Source organism: Hetaerina americana, unplaced genomic scaffold (assembly GCF_022747635.1).
Source record: "Hetaerina americana unplaced genomic scaffold, ioHetAmer1.1.p SCAF_7, whole genome shotgun sequence".
Taxonomy (NCBI): Eukaryota; Metazoa; Arthropoda; class Insecta; order Odonata; family Calopterygidae; genus Hetaerina; species Hetaerina americana.
In genome coordinates, this window is record NW_027287316.1 from 47,215,569 (window position 1) to 47,236,465 (window position 20,897).

Sequence of the window (20,897 nt, forward strand, 5' to 3'; positions counted from 1 at the left end):
GGAAAATAAATATGGCTTGTATGAATCAGATAAAATACAAGAAGCGTTGACGAGGTAAAAGGTTACTTTGTGCAGCAGTTATTTAAATTCCATAAACTTCTATAGTTTTGAGGGACCTTCTAAAACTACTTCTGATAGAATGACTATAATAAAATCGCCATATTAAATTACTATAATAAAATAGGACAACTTTATAAGTCATTTAAATAATGTTATAAGGTTCCACTCAATAAATGGTAATTTCTTACCTCCAATCAGCCATAAGCTAACGTTATAACCATCCTATTGATCGAAATTGAAAGGATAGTACAGGTCTAGCATGGCAGAAAAACGTTAGATGGTACTACAATAAGGTGACAGCTATGCTAGTGAAACTCCTCCTTGTTGGGGTAATTAGTAAATAGGTTTATCAACCACTTGTAAACCACCATTTAACCACTTAATGACGAATAACATATTCACTTCAACTAAGCGATCTATAATTCTTACGGCTAAGTTATTTTGGTTTTTTGGTCATATTCTTTCATGTTCATTACACCAAAGGGTTTTACTTTCAGTTGCACTTGCTCCAGGATTTTCCGCGGATGCTTACGTAAACTGGAAAATGTCGACGAGATTTCAGCGGATATAAGGCATATACAATTATTAACTCTGTATTCCTCGTAAACAGCCATTTGCTTATGCCACCTACACCATCGTAGCGTATTGAACAGCATCGCTCTAGCTTCAAATGAAATATGTCATCAGCCGTTACTTTAGATATCATAGTTGGAAGACGTAAATTAGGGGGAAAAAACTAAAGTTACAACAGCTCAGTCCGTTAGTATAATTGGTTTAAATTTTTAAAATAGTATACATTGCGCCCTTCCTCCGTATCGATCCTTAATCAGTGCAGCCACAGTAAAAAAATACATACACCACCTAATAATCAAAGCTATGCAAATTATTTGTTTGTCTACTTGAAATATGAAAACAAATAAATGGCACAGCTTAATTTCTATTACCTCTGATAAACTGAGACAACTGTTAAAGACATTATTAAGGTTACGATATTTTGGAGGCTTCCTTTGAAGCTCACCAATTGCAATGTTGACGAATCAAGGCTAATATATATTTTATCACTACTTCACTTTAGACTCCCTTGTAATCTGTAATTTAAAAAAAGCGTCCTGTTCAAATGCATTCCTCGAATTCGAAGCCAAAACGAAAATTTTGGTTTGGTGCGCATTCAATGCTTCGTTAACGCCCGGTTTTTTGCCGGTTCGGCTGATATCAATGTGGACGGAAAGCGCCTGGACCTGGTAGCGTCACCTATCAAGCCTCGTTTGTGTACAAAGTCTGTGTTCAAGATGATGGGATTAGGGCCTAAAAAGGACGGCGGTCCTAATGCCAAATACTTCGAGGCACCAGACACGATAAATTTATTTGATGGAATACGTACATGGCTTTTGAAAAATGCTAAAAAGGTACTATTGATAATAAATTGATAACTGCTTCGTGACCAGTTTTTGTTAGTAGTCATCTTGTTTTCCCTCCCTTTTGCTGTATCATTTTATTATTTTATCGTTGTTGCATTTAAACATGTGATAAATAAGAGTATTATTAAGTATTATAATGTCTTTTTAGTATGTACAAACCGATCCACCAACAAACAAAGGCTTGGCGTCCTTAGTAATTCAGCTTATTCAGTTTCAAGAGGACAATTTAGGGAAAAATGTCGTCAAGCCTCCCCTTACGAGGCTTCCTGTGAGTAAAACTTTTCCCATATTTTGCTTTTACTGACTTATTGACTGGTATTAATTCTTATGTTTTAATTTTTGTAGATGCGTTGTTTCCTTGACTTTAAGCCTGGAGGAGCCTTATGTCATATATTGGCTACAGTGTACAAATTTAAAACTGACCAAGGATGGAGAAGATTTGATTTTCAGGTAAAGTAACCTTATCGTAAAGCAATGTAATTGTATTTTATAATCAGAGATTGAGTGAAATAGACGTTTTTTAGCAAGGTATCTAATTCTTATAAAATTCAGAGTTTTCATGATTATTAAGCAGACCATTTGGACAAGTTTATTATTTTTACCGTTTTGGGAATTTGTTCCGAATGGAATTTAATTTAGGAGAATAGAGATTTTTATGGAGGGAGTTCTATTTTTCTGTGATAGTCGTTAATGGGTTGTAAATATTATTAATTTATGGACTGATACTTATGATGATATGCCAGAAATGCTTGAACATTTTTTTTTGTAAATGTACTCTTTCGTATGTGTTTTCTCTTTCTATGAATAAATGGAATATTTATTTTTATGTGATAATAGTGACGTTTATTAGATTTTTTGTATGTCAAAAATTTCTACCTATAATTTTGATTATTTAAAACAAAAAGAGGTAATTAATATACGTGTTGTTGTGTTTAGTATATATATATATATATATGTATATATCTATGTTTTTGTTCATTCATATTAAATTCACATGCATGATTGAGACTGAGTAATACTTTATTTCAAGACGAGCATTATTTTCAGATCATTTTAGTAATGAGTTATATTTCTTATTAACAGAGCCCATCCAGGATGGATAGAAATGTTGAAATGTTCATGAACGTGGAGAAGACACTGATTGCAAATCGCTGCCTTGTTATGCCATGTGTTTACATTAGACCAGAAGTTGATAAAGCTACAGCAGCTCGAATTCGAGATGTGATCAAGAGACATCAAGGATCCATCACAGGTGTGACATCAATTTTCGTATTTTATAATTATTATGAATGGGATGTACTAATAAATAATTCAGTGTATTTTTGCTATTATCAGTGTGCCATTTTGGGTTGAATATTAAAAATGATGTATTTATTTGTTCAGCAGACACAGTTTCAGTATTGAGAACACATAATAAGTGTATGGGATATGTCAATTGGTTATATATCACATTATTCCCAAGTAGAAATTCAATTACGGTTATGGCAGGAAGCTAATATACATCTAAGTTTAACATGAACATTCATTTAAATTATGATAACACCCGTCAATCGGGTATGCAAATAGATTCTTCTTGACTATTGAAATTCTTGTCTCATTTCTGAAATGGTTAAGCAGATTGTTAAACATTTTTGTGCAAATTGAAGTTGGCCCTTTAGTTACCATAGGAGGTTTCGTGTTTTATCACAAATAATTATATTGCCTCTGGTATTGTGACTGGGATAACTATTATTCATTATAAAGTCACTCTTGTTTTTCTTATCTTAAGTCACTGCATGATAGATATATACACAAGGTACAGTTAATATTCCCAAATGTCTAAAAATAGGTTATTAATATGGACGATAAGGTTGATTATATGAGTGTTACTATTATTTTCTTTTCTAAAAATTTTTGATTTGATGAGGTTTATGTTCCCCAGATTACAATTCCACAAGAAGTTACAGAATAAAACTAGCCGTGATATAACATTTTAGTGTGTTTTAACTTAAGTGTGTTTTAAAATTTATATCTGGTAGTAAACTGAATTAATTTTCTTACATACCTGGGAAATATATGCGTTCCATGTAAGAATATGCTCAGAACATGTTCATTGTGAACTGTAAAAGCCATCACTTAGAGTTTGTTTCAGTTATGGTATTGGCAGAATAGGTTTAGATCATTTTCTTAGGATGTCTCTACAAACCATTTTGGTGTATACCTAATTACAGCATCCTGAAGCTATTTTGAAAATGGAAACAATGTCATAGCTTTTCTTAAAACCCAAGAAAATACCTCAGGGTTGTACATCTTTTGCCCAGAATTAAAATTATAGTCATAATTTTGGTTGAGAAACCCTATGGCTTATTTTAACTGAAAGAAGAATACTTGTTGGAATAATGTTATTCCACAACAAATTAAATTAACTTTACTGCTTCCGATGACAGGATGTTTGTTTCTACACTGATTGTAATAGTTAACCCATATTTAGCTTCAAAAATTGCCACCGATGGGTCATTAGGGTGGCCACTTTGGAAAAATTGGGAATTATTTAGTTTCTAGAAAACATTTTATGAAAAATAGGGAAAAGGCTGAAGATGTTAGGAGTTTGATCTGGGAGTCTGGAGCATGATTTGGAACCTGGGAAATCTTTATGAAAATAATGTTATTTTTAATTGTGACACCAGTTATTGTTGTAGGTAATCATGCATGTAGGCTGTGGAAAAAAACTCGGAATATGGTTGAACCAACTTTAGGTACTAGTTACAAGCAAGATGATGGGAATGATGCACAAAAAGAAACTTTATCACATTCAAATCACTCTGGAGACAATCCAGAAAAATCGGGAATGGGAATCCATAGTATCCCCTCGAATCATTGGGGTCATAATTATTGGTAGCAGCTAATCACCTAGTCTTGGTAATTTCTTAAGTCTCTGAAATTTTCAAGTTTATAGATGTAAAAATTGGTAGGTTACCTTTACAGCCAAGGAAAAATGTAAAATTTCAGTATTCTTTTGCTATCACCCTCACACATGGTCAATCAAAGAAAATTGTGAAGCCCATCAATTAATTCCTTTTTGCCAATTTTTATGCATCAGAATAATTAAAACATTAATACCTGATATGAAATGGGAAATGATACATAAAAAGTATTCGACCTGCATTCATTACTCCGTGCCAAAACATTGGAGCAAACTCCATGGGGTATGAGCATAACCAGTGACTCTTCCCAAACTCGCTGTCTGCCGCTGTTACCAAGGGGACATGTTCGTTCGCATGCTGCATTTATTTATTTACTGTGTTTTATTTGAATTCGTCAGATTTCATTATCCTTGGAAATGATGAGATAGATCGTACCAACAAGTTAGCTTCAAGTTTTGCTTAAAGCTCGAAAAGAGTTATGCAGAAACTATTGAAATGATAAAGAAAGCATTAGGTGGCAAGTGTATGGCCAAAACACGGGTAAAAGATTGGTACAAGCGGTTTAAAGTTAGCAGCACATCTGTTGCCAGTGACCTGCATTCTGGCTGACCTTCAAGCAGAATAACACTGAAAAATAATGAGCATGTGCAAGTTGTGTTGGAAGATGATGTCGTTTGACTATGTGTGAACTAGAAAGTGATCTTGGAATTCTGGAAACTTATTTTTTGAGAATTCTAACTTTGGATTTGGGAATGACTCTTGGGTGAGTGGTGACTTGCTTCTTACCACAATAACACACCAGCCAGTCATTCATCGAAATCTTCGCAACTCTTCTCATGTGTGTCAGAACCAGCAAGCAATGATGCACTTCTGCATGTACACCAGAGTTCACATTTTGCTTGCCCAAAAAGTTAATTTTTGGCTGAAGTCCACCAGTATGAACACTTGACCCAAACTAAAGAAAAGTGGCATCATTTCTTCCCAATGACTGCAGCATATGGGGAAGCAATATTGTGGCAGTTTAAAAGTACAAAATGTCACCAAAAACAAATACACAGCACTTCCTTTCAGCTGGCAATACAGTCATAAGGCTACTTCTTCACTCAAATTTTTGTGTCTTGGCTGTAAAATTTTCATTTGAATGGGATGTTTGTGTTTTATAGTGTGAAACTAATTTGTTAAGTATTATTGAAGTATATTAGTGATCTTGATAAAATAAGAGAAATATGTATACTCTTTTAACTCTAGCAGATTAAGTAATCTTTCTTCCCTTGTACAATTTACTAACTCAAAAAAAACAAGGTTAAGTACTTTAAGAACAATGATAAAAAACCTTAATTAATCCCTCAGTCCTATTGTCAACATTACATACATTAAAATATTAAAGAATAGTGTCCTAGGACCCTTGCCTGACTCCTCCATGGCATCTCTCAGGATTCAATAAAGGTTGGTGATATAATTGCTAATGAATTGATTGTTTGCCTATTGTTCTTTGCAGATGTTGATGAAGAATCAACACACATAATTTACCCTGCCAGTGATCCATTGGAGGAGGAATATGCGCGACCAGCTCTCAGACGAGGGGATCGGTCAGTGCTACTCCACTGGTATTACTTCCCAGACTCCCATGACACATGGTTGAGTCCAGTTTCACCTCCAGATCTTGTGCCCCGACTCAATGAAACACCATCTGAAGCTAGGGCTTTGGCACACACTCATGCTCATTCTCCAGCTGGTGCAGTTCCAGCAGGTGGATCTTCTCCAGGCCAGGGTAGTGGAGCAACTGCTCCAACAACACTTCCACCTGTCTACACACTACCAGCGAATGCTACTGCTACTGGTCTGGTGACTTCAGGGCTGAAAAGTGGACCATGGCGGGTTAGTCATCAAATATATGCATTTTAAGTTAATTACCTATACCAAGTCAATGGATTTGTGGTAGCCTTGCCTCCAGTCCTCCTTAAGAGCATGATAAGAGCTAGATGCTTCGCCACAAGAAGAATCCAAAAGAACTTTTACTGAAAAAATCTCACATTTAAGTTAGGTATTCTCTGTGTTTTTCACTAATTGCATCCAGTGGTTTACTTTGCTAATTGTACTTCTTGTGGCTTATGAAAATTTATATGATGGGCATAATATTCTCTATTTTTAAAGCCTATTCAGGCATTCAAAATGGATTATAATTGGTGCAAAATCCTCAAATCATTTTTTCATCGTTAATAAGTGAGTTCCATCAGAGTGAGTCTACCTGCCTACCCAGTCTGACACAATCTTTGAATTTATTTAGGAAATTCATCATTGCTTGGGATACTTTGTGTTATGTGTTTTGGATACTTTTGCTGTTATAATTTATTGATAATTTAAAAATGGAACCAGGCATTTAGTATGAATTGGGGAGAAGGATTGAATGCATTATACCATAATTATTGATTAGTGATAGACTGCTAATCAAAATAAAAATGGATATAATTTGTGCATAAGATGTAAACTAAAGACGAGCTTCCCGATTTTTATGGTGTTAAAGACTTTTAAGATTAAGTCTCGAAAGAATGTGCTGCAGATGTTTAATCATCTCAAATTCTAGCTGCAAACTACGCATACCATGGATCACAGTCTGTGGTCCATCGAATGAGTACTTGACATCAGAGAGACCCATAATTTGTGCTGCTCTGAAGACTGCTTCCTATTTTTGCTCCACATTAATGTAGATATTGGACCGAAAAATTCATATTGATGCTGGCATTCATTTTATCTGTTTGTCTGACTAATTCATAAAAACTGCAATTGACGAATGACTGGATTTTACTGTTTAAAATACATATGTTGAAATATGGGTGCATAGATTTAAAAAATAATTATCTTTTTTATTAATGTTTTACTAGATATTTATAATGTTACACTTAAAAAAAATCATTATTATAATTAAATCAATTCATTGAAATGTTTTAAATGCCACCAATCAGGTGCACGTGCAAATGGTTTCATTTATGCCTTTTTCTCTTAAGTATTTATCTAGGTATTAATTATTTTAATTGCTACCTTGTAGGTTGGTGCTACTTGGGTCCTTGATTTAGACCAGTACAATGAGTGGATGACAGAGGAAGATTATGAGGTTGATGAAGCTGGCAAGAAGAAAGTGCACAAGGTGTGTATATTGTATTTCTTTTGCACCATGAGAAAATTTGGAACTATGCTTTGGTGAATATGACTTTTTCCTATCAGTATTTTGTTATTTTTTATTTCTAATATTTATTTTATTGACCACTTCAAGCCCAGATATTATTTTTTTTGATTTTGACGATTATTGAGAAACTTAAATGCTTCCATAATAGATGTTTACTAAGCTCCTAAGATATTTAATTTAATTTGTAATGTTGTTTTTTAAAACATAATTAAATGTTTACATGCCACTAAAAATGTGAGTTTATGGGCATGCAATAACATTGGAATGAAATTTTAATTATTCAGTATTATGTTATGGCTAACAAATTAGATGCACACTATTTTATCATCAGCTATGCGAGGAATAGCCAAACACCCGAATGTACAATGTAATATTGTTCTGTGATTTAATCAAATATTATTTAATTAGTTTTTCATTAAAATATGATCAAATGGTAAAAATACAAATTATTTCTAATTCGCACCTATCAAAGTTTTGTGTTTAAATAGCATCAGTTCTCCATTTCTCAAAAGAGAAAAGTCCCTTAACAGCTTTTTGCTGAGTCAAAGTGACTGTTGAAAATCAACTTAAATGATGCAAACAGAAGTTTAATTGTGACCTTTAATTGATGACAATCATAAATATTTTAAAATGCTTTGTGGCAACATCCCGTCAGTGGTTCAATTGATTGTATGGCTGCTTCAAGGAGTATAGAAGGTAGTAGTAGGAGTAGTTTTAAGGGAGGTGACCGACAGCTAAGGTTATTTGTACCTTTAGGGATGGATGAGAAAGGAGGAAGGGTGGAGAGAAACTTAGCATCAGCATTAGCCTACTCTTAACAAAAGGCACTAAGGGGTCTGCAGTTTAACGACCCATCCGACAAACGGCATATCACTTAAAGTGCTCTCATCAAAGCACCTCAAGTAGAGATCGGGATACCTCTGAAAAACCATCTGCCGTCTTTAGGAGTCAAACACGGGTCCTCTCCGAGGGAAGCCTGTACATTAACCACCACACCATCCCAATCCCCGGTTAGAATATAGCCAGACCAGTGATATTACAGGGTGTGGTAAAAAATCCAGGCAAATTTTAAAAAAAATTCCAAGCATTATAAATTACAAAAAAGAAAATGTTTACAAAATGTTTTGTACTAAAATATTTGTTTGGTGATAAAAAAATATTTATTCAATGTATCCCCCACTCGCTTGAATAACAGCCTCCATTCTTGGTCCGAAATTTTTAATGTGCCACGGTCATTATCGGGGAATGTCATTTCAATAATGGCTCTCACAGATTGCAACATTTGGATGTCAGAACTTGTTGGTTACCCTTTTGACAAAGCTCCACGCATAGTAGTCCAGTGGATTTAAATCTTGACTGTTTGGAGCCCAGAATTCTTTGGACCTAGGCATATGGACGTTTTTCTGCTACCAATTTTGCACCTAAAGACTCGTATGGGCTGGCGCACCATCCAGCTGGAAAATGTACAGCCTTCCAGATGACACAGTTTCCATTCATGGCTTCATAAATTTTGTCAAAACACGCAAATAAACTTCTTTGATGATATTTTCCCCTTCGTTGAATAAATGTGGTGGCATGACATAGGTCGTTCCTATGATTGGTTTTAGCATCTACAGTAAAAAAAATTTCATCAGAAAAAAATCTGATTCATCCAGCAGGATTGTTTTTTAAGGAACGCAAAAGCAGGTTGCGACATTCAACTCGCTTTGCCCTGGTAGCTTTGGAAAGCATGTCTTATTTTAACGGTTTAAGACTGGTAGCAGAGGTGCTCCTCGACGATTCATCGCATTCTTTTCTCTTACTTTGGCAACTGACAACAATTTTCTTGATCAATTACTCTGAATCCTCAAGAATGAGTTCCTGAATCCGTTGGGTGCTGTTGGGCATCCTGGCAATGTGCTCCTTCAAGTGAGTTTTCCTCGCTGTTGTTGCAAAACTATTGTTGGACTTTTTCGATTCCTTATACTTTGCAACAACATGATATACTTTCAATGTCAGGTACCCAAAGAACCGCATACCGTCAATCTCAGGTAGCCGTAGAACTGAATAATTTCTGTTGTTGAGCTACCAGTGCAGACTCTTTCAATAATCGCCGGTCCTATGTTATTCTCCGCACTTGTTCTCAGCATTACAATCGTTTTGAGGTTATGGCTGTTCAGTACATTTACTGGTAATTTTCTAATACTGTCCTGTCATTGCATTTTAGCTCCGTTTATCTGTGGAGGACCTCATGAATCCAGGTGATCCCATGACTCCAGTGACCCCGTCTGGTGGGGGTCTTGGAGCTGGGGCAGGGGCTAATTCAGCAGGTGAGAGGGGGAAGAAGAAAACAAAAAGGAAGCGGTCTCCTTCGCCCCCTCCACCTCCTCCCCCAACTAAAGGACAACCTGGGAAAAGAAAGAGGTATGGAATTATGGGTTATCTTATTTGTAAATATGCCGCCGAATGAAACAAAATTTTCTTTCAACTTCAGCAGACCATGTCAGTTGAGAAGCTTCAATTTTATGTTCTATTTTCCCCAGAAAATTTCCTTTAGTGAAATTTACAGGAGAAACCTTAAAAGTGACATTTAATGTCCCTGTATTAAAACTTAGTTTCCATATGCGTATTTTTTAGTCTGAAAATGAATGTTTGCCTATATTTTCTATTCTAAGAAACGAACACAATTTTCTCTCATTTTCACCTCTTCCATTAATCAACAATTTTAAATATGCTTATTTGTTATTCGTTGCCGTATCAATTATTTTTATCGAAGGAATAATAAATATATATGTATATACCTATTTCTGGAAATTTTCCAAGTACCATTTGGTTTCTTTTTGAAGACTCGCCTCTGACTTATATTATTTTTGGGCCTTATAAATGGGATAATTTTCATTGGCACCAATCTTACAGTAGCTGTGAAAACTCCAACCCCTAATATGATTTGACTGACCAGGGGTGAGACCCTTTGACCCCTGACTAGGTATTAAAGCAGGTAGATTTTCACTGTCAGGTAGTATAAAACTCCACCTGATAGAGTGATCTAACCTCCAGTTCATAATAACCACCTAAAACTTTCAATAAAAAATTTTTCTGATGAATATATTTTTTAATGACCTAATGGCCCTTTTTAAATGCGTGTGATACTTTTATTACTGATTTTTAAAATGTCAGTTACAATACAAGCATGGCTTTTCTTCTCTGTTGTTTATCTTGATTTGGTAACCTTCCTTGGCACTCTATATGTACATGTAAAAGTTTAGCATGATCTCACTTTTTTTTTTTAATTCCAATGAAAGCCTACTATGATGAATGCTTTCATAGAGCTGAACAACACATTGTGGAGCAATAAAGTTGAGTACTAATGTGCTGAATGCAATCAATAATCAGTTACTTTTTAAAGAAATTTGGATTTTACTATTTGTACTGATCTGTTTTGTCATAACACGTTGAACTTTGATTCAATTTGTTTTTAAGAGTAATTTATTTCATCTGTCTGGTTTGAAATTTATTTTCATTGGCCATTTTATTCTTAAATAAAATTTCTCTATTATCTTTTAGCACGAGTATTGTTTCCCTATAATATTCATCATACTGGTTTTTTTGTGTACATTACATATTTATTTGGCTTCCTTGTTAAGACAAGAATAAGCAGACTCACTTAAGTTTCATGTTCTTTATAGAGCTTAGTTTTCTCCATGGGTAGTGTTTGTTCCCCTGGCTGTAAATTCCTGACTAATGCCTCTCCTCATTTCAGAATGTTGTACTAGTCTTTATGCTTGTTTGCTGCTAACTTTCAGTGGTCGAGGTCCAGCAATTGCATCGGGCAAGAAGCACAGAGGTGGAGAAGAAGAAGGTGGAGGGGGTGGTTCAGCTGGAGGAGGAAGTAATAGTAATTCAGGAGCAAATGATGACTTGACTCATGATCTGGATGATCCATCTTCAGAGCCTAATGTTCAAGAAGTTCCCATTCCTAAAGGAGGTGAGTGCTGTTTCAAATAAATGAAAGGCAATACTTCAACAATGATTTTAGTAATGCAGGAGTTGCTGGATACATTAAAGGATGGTTTTTTTCATTAGCACAGGTTGAACATTTGTCCTATAAATCATGTAACTTATGAAAGGATTCTATGTTCTGGGTTTTCATGGGGAGTATTTACTTTTGAAGAATTTGTGTCAAACAGTCAATTTTCTCCGCAAATAACCTGTAATACCTTTGCATTCTTCATGCCCTGAAAGCTAGCAGAATAGTCCCATGTAAATAAGATTGAAATGTAATTGGTGCAGTTAAGTCATCAGTAAATGTTCCTATGTTTTGTTGGTACGACATATACTTTGCTTGAAGTTGTAACCATAAGTGAATGACTAATGAGTTTGGCTTTATCTGACGTAGTGCAAGTTTATAGTGCAAACATTCTATATTGTATCTGCTCAATCTTGCCTCTTCTTTAATGGACTTGAAATTTCTTTATTACCTAAATTGTTATCTTTTGGGAAATGAGAGCTCTTGCATAATTAATGTTTTTGGATGCATAGCTATGCAAACCTGATTCAGAAATGTACAGGTATTAGTGAGGGTAATGATTGCAAGTTGATGCAATTGATGGTTGAATTTTGGTCTTTCTATTGGTCTTTCTTTTTATGAAAGGAATAGCATCATTTTTAATAGTAAATGAGATGAGAGCAGAAATGGTGTATATATTTTGATGTTCTTGTTCCTAAGGAGCCCCACAAGCAATTATTTTTTTATTAACTTTATCGGAAATTGTTAGTGAATTTTGAGGTCGTTTAGTAGATACAGGTATGACACCTGTATGACACTTTGACCTCTTTGTCATCTGCATTAGTCTCCATGAAATTCAATCAGAGATTATTAATGTGATTTGGAAGGCTGCATTATTTAAGTGTGACTGAGTGTGGACTTTCTCTTGTTTAGGTTCTTCTTCATCATCAAAGAAGGACAATGACCTGCAGCCGATAAAGGGTGGGACACTGACAGACTTAGAAGAAAATGACACAATGGACAGGGGAGAGGACACCTCTGCAGGGAAAGGCTCTTCAGAACAAGGCAATCAGGTTGGTATTTTTTAATGAAAAATTAATAAAAAGGTTGTTTATTGATTGTTTAATGCACCCCTGCAATTGCTGGAGGTTTTTAATGGGTATCCCTCTCTAAATATAAAACAAGTATATTGGGCTACTGAATAGAATCAGTGTAGACGAATGTCATTTTTTATAATCTAGAGAGGAGAAATAACTAATGCCTTTCATCCAAGTCAAAATTTATTCCTAAAATACATGATATACCGGGATATTACACTTTTTAACTTAGGTGTTACTGTTCAATGTCTTACATGTGACTCACTTCTTACATTCCCATGATCTGCCACTCCAGGCTTTGGTTATGAGCCGTGCAGTCGCAGGTACAATGTAACATGTTGAAGATCAATCCTTGAATATTTGTAGCATTGATGAATAAGTATTATAGAAATTTTAAAGAGAATATCAAATCGAGGTCTTTAGTAGTTATATAAGATTGGTATTATGTATTTTTAGTCATGGCTAATCTTGTTATAGATAATCTTGATTGGAACAGGAATTCACTTCCTCATGAAAGATTTGTTAAATCAAAGTTTTCTTCTAAATTAATTGGTTGAATTAACTTAGCTGGATCTTTAGATGAGCCCTTGCTCTGATTTATACTTCAACTCTATTTTTTTCATCCCACATTGCCAGTGAATGGTTTTGTACAGTCCAATTACAGCGCTTGTATTGATGAGTATTCTTTTTGCCCATGTATTAGAAATTTTTGATGGACCTTGATATTTATGATTTCATTTGTGCCATAACAACATTATTCACATGTTATCCCATCTGTTAACAATAGCTAACTGAGTACATGATTTGTATATAATAAGTTGGTTAAGCAGTATCAAGAAGATGGCTGTGATTTGACGTTACCAGATTTGGGCTATGCTTTCTCTATTAGTCAGCCAATTTTGATGGTTGATGAATTGTTTTTATGTAGTTTGTGAGAAAACTCTATATTTGTCTTAAATGTTGAAATAAATGTTTTTTCTGTAAAAAAATAGGTAATTTCTGTCAGTGTTTAAGAGTATTTCAGATTTTTCCCCCATTTCAATGCTTAAAAATGGGATTAGCATGGTGTATGTGTGAATACTCTATATCCATTTATTCCACACTTTTTGGTGAGAACATTTTTAATTTGATATTTATTCATTCTTATTTCTATTCTAAAGTCAGTCCATTGAAATGAAGAATTCAATAGCTGCCCCTAGCTCGTAAATTTTCTTATAAATCATTTTATAACAATCAAACCAAGGTTAAAAATTCTCTTCATTCTTTCATCAAGTCACCTAACAAGATTTTAAACATTTCAATGTGATACATGATTACTATTAGGTTCTTTTATATAATATGAAATGCTGACCTTTGTGAATTCCATACATTTAATCACTCTTGTTTCATCTCCTAGGATGGATCTGTTGGTGGCAGAGATGGAGGTGGAAAGGATGATGGACAGGAAGACACTGTCACTGAACAAACTCACCACATCGTTGTGCCCAGTTATTCTGCATGGTTTGAATACAACTCTATACATACGGTTGAACGTCGTGCCTTGCCTGAATTTTTCAATGGGAAGAATCGCTCCAAAACACCTGAAGTAAGTGTAATTGGTAATTTTATCTCTTTTGTATGACCAGTCATTATAATAAGAATTACATGGATATTTTGGTCCTGCTGTTAGTTTGCATGCAAAAACTTTGTATGCCTGTAAATTCTAATATGTATTTACTTGCTTGTTTTCAGCCTAATTCTTTGTTATATTTTTAATTAATTTTTGCTTCACAGTATTTTATTGATTTTTTAATAATTCAATAATTATTAGTGTTACTCTGAAATTATATTAGTTTTTGATAATTTTTTGCATTATGCTTCAACTTAAATTGGTGATAATATTTCTTTGTTTATGTTTTTGGTGATCTCAATGTTCATTTTACTTTTTATTAACAGGTATATTTGGCCTACAGAAACTTTATGATCGACACCTATAGGCTAAATCCAACAGAATATCTTACCAGCACAGCATGTCGTCGCAACTTAGCAGGAGATGTGTGTGCTGTAATGAGAGTTCATGCATTCCTGGAGCAGTGGGGCCTTATTAATTATCAGGTATACATTTTATCAATTTTATTCAAACTAATATAAACTATTTATTAATCAAGTATTTTATTGTGTTTTCTTCAATCATTGTAATTTAAATTCATGCTTTTCTTATAGAGGCTTAAAAATCAAGCTCATAATTCAGATTGCAATATTTTTTGGTGCTTTGATAAACATTTATTGAAATTTAAATGAAATCCCTCAACATTCCCACACCAAGCTTTTTCGTTTTGTTTGAAGTTTGGAAGGTAGCTAAAAATGGAATACATTTAAATATGCATGTACTTTTGTCAAAAAATTGTAGAAAAATCATCTTATTTATTAATTATGGAGATTATATGTCCACATATCAATAGCAATAAGAATATATGAAAAATTGAATCCACATATTGGGTTATTAATGGATGTTAGTATTGGGATAAATATTGGAAAATGGCTATGAATTGTGATGAGCAAAAAGGTATATCACTCAGCAGTTGAAATAAGATTACTTTATAAATTAATGGGCTCTTATTATCAAGAAATATTAAAAATGACATGCTTATACAAAATGAAATACCTTTTCAACCAGAAAACCATGTACCATATTTCCTGGCCCAGTATCATAATTTTTTGGTTGGAGTTTACGTAAAACACTTGAATCAGACATAAGTATTTTAATTATTACACTCAATATGAAGATAATTGAATGTTACATTGATAAATCAGTGGTTACCCTGATATGTGTAGTCATAGTAGAATCCCAGAAATTCACAATCACTGGGACAAAACGCCTTTCAGCTGCCTTATTTCTTTGTTCTGAAGCGTAATGCATGACTTAAAGTTTAAATGCAATACTATGTGACTATCTTCTCTATTTAGACCCATGAGGTTATTTATCATTTTAACTTTTTATGCCAATTTTAGTTTCTGTTATTATTCTCATATTATTAAAATGCGTTTTAAAAACAAACACATTCTATGTCCAAATTGAGTAGCTTCAGGCGTGATATGGTGGAAGTCGAACATAATGAATAACTGATCGAGGCATTTTCCACTTGATAAAATCTTTATTATAAAGATTTTATCAAGTAGGAAAGTGTTTTGATCAGTTATTCATTATATTCTATGCCATTACAACACCATCATACCACTACTTAAATGGGTTGGAATATATAAGGTTGAATGACTGTAGACTTCAAGTTTATCGAGAGAGATGCAATGCACTATTCATGTATTAACAGACGGTTTGTCAATTGAATGAATTCAATCCCTGTTAGCCCAATGGATATTGAGGAACTCAGCACCACACGTGAGACGAAACTACATTATACACGTTTACAATTTATTTGGGAATTTTTTAGGAAGTACTATTGGCGAAATATTAAAACTCTGTTACGTACTGCTGACTCAAAAAAGTAATATTAACAATATTTGTAAGAATGGCAACCATTTTCAATGCCTGATGTGGGAAAAAATATTTGACAGTCAGTATTTTTCCAGTGAATTGACTTGCGCTTATAGGTCAAAGTGATACCCATGTACATTGGGCCTGTTGAATTCAGGTTGATTTTTTTGGAGCACATCTTGAAGTAAAAAAGGGTGTCTTATTGCCCAGAAAATATGGTGTGTCAGTTGTGTCAGCAGGTACTCTTTGAAATTTATTTTAAGTGGGCTTGATTTTTTTTTGTGGCTGATTTATTTCACTTTCTTTATTGTTTGAGTTAAATCTAACATATATGCTGCAAATGTCAAAGAATGCATACTTTACTTTTTTTCCAACATGGTCAGTTGTATTGTTTTTTCAGTTTTTACTCAAGGAAAAGTAAGAGACCTTGTGCAGAAATGGCAAAGAAAACACTATTTTTTGATTGGCTTTTCAGATCATGTAATGCATACAATGGTTATCAAAACAAAATATTTACTTCATTAGATAATTGAAACTACCAAAAGTAGAACTTACCCAAAGTGTGAAGAAAATTAAAATTTATTTCATTATGAATATACTTACTTAAATTATTATGTACTTAGGAAAAAACTAATTGATAAGTACTGTCATAATGTGTGCACACGCATTTTCGCAGATTCCGCAGGAGGTAATGGTATATCATTAGTTTCTGTTTTATGTGTGTTTTTGTCCAAAGATGTTCGTAAAATAGTTCTCTTATTCATTGTGTAAATCATTATTTTGCACAAAATAGCATCTTTGCATTAATCTGATATGTTTTTAATAATTAAATAAAGCAGACCTCTGCTTTTTACTTGGGGACATATTTTAGGGTATAAAGACCTTATGACTTGCTATTTTTGTGCATGTATCACATTTTCCCAACTTTTACCAACTTTGGTTTTACCCTTCATTTTTGTTTTGAAAATAAAGTGTAGCTTTGGAATTGTACAATTTTAAAATGGAATATTTATTTAAGTGATTTATTGTTAATTATTTGCCTCTTTTGGAATAATTAATCAGTATGGTTTTTTAATTTTCCATCTCCATATTGAACCAGCATTGGAATGATAACTTCATTAAATTCAGTGGAAACTTATTCTTACAAAACTGAATTGTCAGTCCTTAACAAAATAATCGTTATCTAACATGCTTTGGCTTGATTAGTGCCTCCATAATTATGAATAGGTTTTGCTCCAATGGGGAAAAATTCTGACTTTTCAGCAGTATTAGATACAAGTGTAAATATACATAATAATGAAGTCTTGCCCTCCATTCATTGCAATGTAATTTTTATCCCTCTTGTCATCCCTGGATGTAGTACAGCATTTAGAAAACATCAAAATTACATCCATCGTTCATAGGCTCCAATAGTTACAAATTCTCCTTGTTGCAGTTAGAATAAGAATAAAACCGATTTTCTTATTGAACTCTCTGTAACCTTAAATATGCAGACTTATGGTTTTATACTTCTGTCATCAAAACAATACTATAATAATGTTAAAAAATATCATGACTTAATTTGGACAAATAATTTGATCGGCCAAATGGAATATGTTGAAATTTAAGCCTAGAATGGGATAAAGTGCTGATTGTCATTTTGAGAAACTGATTTTTCTGAAAAATGGGACTACAGTAAACTCTTGATCATTCATGTTAATGGGTGCACAATATTGCACTGATAGCTGAAATATGTGGAAAATATGGTCATGACATGAACAGATATATATGGAATATCTATTTTCATTCCTTGTGATTAATTCGTATTTTTAGAAATGGAAAGTAAATTTTTTTCCCTTATTCAGCTATTTTTATATGGGTGGACTAATAGTTTTACACACATATATATTTAGTTTTAACACAGAACTATCATCAAGTGAATAACAGAATGTATTTTCCTCAGAAAGATGAACCAATCACGTAGCCAGGAAAAAAAATGACTATTAAACGACGAATCTTGACAAAGGATCACTTATTTCATTTCATATTCATCATATGATATCCATTAAAACAATATAGTATTGACAGTTAATGGCTTATTTGTTGCATAGTACAGCTATGTATTTGATCACCTTACAGAAGTCTATAGACTTCTCAGGGCTAATGAATGTGAGGGGAAACAAAAATGGGAAAGTACAGATGGTACACTAATGTCTAAATTAAAAATTGAATAGTGTTGACAAAATTTAATTTTGTAAAATTAAAAACATTGCATGGACATTTGTAACTTCATGAAGAAACAAACTATAATCTGCAGTTGAGGGACCTGTTAAACACTTATCAATTAAAATGAGTGAAAGTCTCCAATAATTTATTTTATTATGAGTAAATTAGATTTCCTTTTCATTACATGTATTCATGACTTAGAAAGAAGTCTATTATGGTATTTTGTGGCAAAATAATATATATTTATACGAATCCAGTGAATGTGTTATGAGATGACCCAGCTGAAGAAACTAAAAAATTCAGTTCAGTTTCCTTGTACAGCATGAAATTCGGTATATCAATTGTATTGCATACGAAATTGCTCCAATCAGTCTTTTATGAAATCGAAATCTGCACCAAACACAATAAAATGAGATTATTGGGGAGAATGTTGGGAAAGGACAAAAAGGGAAGAAAAGAATAGGCATTTTGGATGGAATTAAGGCAGGTAGAATGTATGTAGAGCTGAAGATGGGAGAGTACTGAGTACATAAAAATTAAGTGTACTTCTGGACTCTCCTATGCAATTCGACTAGCATAAATTAGCTAATCTCTTTTGGGTTTCCCATCAAAAACGCTCTTTCAGTTTTGACTACTCTGGGGTTAAAATACTTTAGTAGTTTTCAAATGTTTGTTCCATATAATCAAGGCATATGTGCAAGGGTACATTTTTTTTGTAGGTAATGAGTTACAAACTGAGTGTGGCACTTCCAAAAAATGTTAATGTGATAAAATATCCAGGGCATTTTGAATATCTATTCTGTGGGGGATAATAATTCAATTTTTGTGGGAATAATTTTTTGAACGTATATATTGAAATGTTGTGTGTTGATACTTTATCAGGGGATTAAACCACAGTTTATTCAGGACTAATTTAAAAGTAATAGGTGCAACTTGTTTGCTTTCTATTTATTTATAAATCTAATCTATGTTTCTTAGGTTAATATTCATGAAAAAGGTCAAATGTGCAGATATGTACTAAAGTTCTAAAGGAACCTCTTTTATCTTTTATTTTCATCGTCAACCATATTGATTGGTTATTGTGGTTGTAAAAAACACATGCAAAATTGAATAGCTAGTGGTTGTGACATACATTTGATCTCAATTTATTAACACTTATGAGTGAAATGAATGCAAAATTGTCATCATTCTCTTTATAGGCTGTAAATAAACAATCAGGGATTAGTTTATCCAAAAAGAAAAGTTATGTTGTTTTCTGTGCTAGGCACCTTCGTGCTTGATCATCCTAGAATTCATTTTCGACACCATGTATTACTCACTCAACTGAGAAATGTTGATAAATTATAAACCGTGTGCTGAGGTAAACCTAGCTTTGACCATTATTAAAATCAATATTTTAACTGTTAATTATTACTTAATCATTATCATTTATATTGTTAATCATCACCTCATAATATAGAGTAGTGAAATACTATGAAATACATTGTAGATGATGCTTATGAATAGCATTTTAAGCGCTGAAGAAGAACCTTAATAAAACTGCATGCTAGGATAGGTTTTTCCAAGAATTTATGCATTTAAAATGGCAGAAAATAGGCACTATAAAATTTCCATGAAAATTACCATATGGTTGTGTTTTTTTCTCTCAGAAAAGAATTCTTAAGGTTGACTGCCAAAGAAAATGCTAGGGTATTTTGGTAACTCTTTGGAACATTCAGTTGAACTAGTCTAAACTGTACGGTGGCCAATGGTGTGAAAAGTCAATCGTATGGTCAAGACCTAGCCGATATATCTTTTGCCCTACTAATTTGTAAAGGAAATCATGGCTAGTGAAATGTTTTCTATGTAATTCTCATGTAAGAAATGGATGCTACCAGTTCCTTATGTAAGCAAATTTAGTTACTGAGAAAACTGCATTTCATTTCCATTTGTTTTAATTTTGTCCTGAATTAATTAATTATGGTAAATATTAATGAATATTTATGTTTAAATGAATTACTGATTGTGTATATTTTTTTGCTTTCTGTATCACAACTCTGGTTTTGAATTTTGTCCAAATCTTAATGCATGACCTGTAAAATGAAATCATGTTTATCTTGAAAAAATCTTAATAAACCTGTGATTTTTTAATCTGTAATGAGCATAAAATTATGCATAAACATTTTTGCTAAATTCTTTAAATGTAAATGTAAACTATTTTTATTTAAAAAGTTGAAGTTCATTTATGATAATGAAATTATCAGAAAGAAATAAACTTAAATTTTAAATAACATCTCAAGTTCCAATGTTTGTAAATACCTAAGTAAAATTTATTCTTTTTGAACTTTTGATGAAAATTATTTTGCTAAGTCATTTTTTTTGTTTGAACTTATCATTTATAATTGTAATGTCTTTGTTGTAATTTGAAAATTTATCATGATGTGAAATTATGTTATTCTGTGTTATTATGGTGTTGCCATAATTTCAGATTGACCTGTAGGTAAGCTGTCCACTTGAGTAAACAAGATTGTTTAACTTTCTCTCTAATTACCCTCAAAGAATCCATCTCGGGGTACCTATATTTATTTGAGGAG

At 33.1% G+C, this 20,897-nt stretch overlaps 1 protein-coding gene across 2 annotated transcripts in view; it reads left to right on the forward strand.

Annotated features, from left to right (window-relative positions):
* Nucleotides 1-1,286: 1,286 nt before the first annotated feature.
* The window catches only part of mor (SWI/SNF- related protein mor), a 33,723-nt gene continuing 14,112 nt past the window's right edge, over nt 1,287-20,897 (forward strand). For both annotated transcript variants that reach the window (XM_071594764.1, XM_071594765.1), the window contains exons 1-11: nt 1,287-1,466; nt 1,627-1,746; nt 1,824-1,928; nt 2,562-2,730; nt 5,880-6,259; nt 7,428-7,526; nt 9,772-9,968; nt 11,348-11,529; nt 12,484-12,623; nt 14,044-14,232; nt 14,583-14,741. In XM_071594764.1, coding sequence (XP_071450865.1) covers nt 1,350-1,466; nt 1,627-1,746; nt 1,824-1,928; nt 2,562-2,730; nt 5,880-6,259; nt 7,428-7,526; nt 9,772-9,968; nt 11,348-11,529; nt 12,484-12,623; nt 14,044-14,232; nt 14,583-14,741 — 1,857 coding nt within the window. In that variant the 5' untranslated portion in view covers nt 1,287-1,349. The remainder of the gene's footprint in view (nt 1,467-1,626; nt 1,747-1,823; nt 1,929-2,561; nt 2,731-5,879; nt 6,260-7,427; nt 7,527-9,771; nt 9,969-11,347; nt 11,530-12,483; nt 12,624-14,043; nt 14,233-14,582; nt 14,742-20,897) is intronic.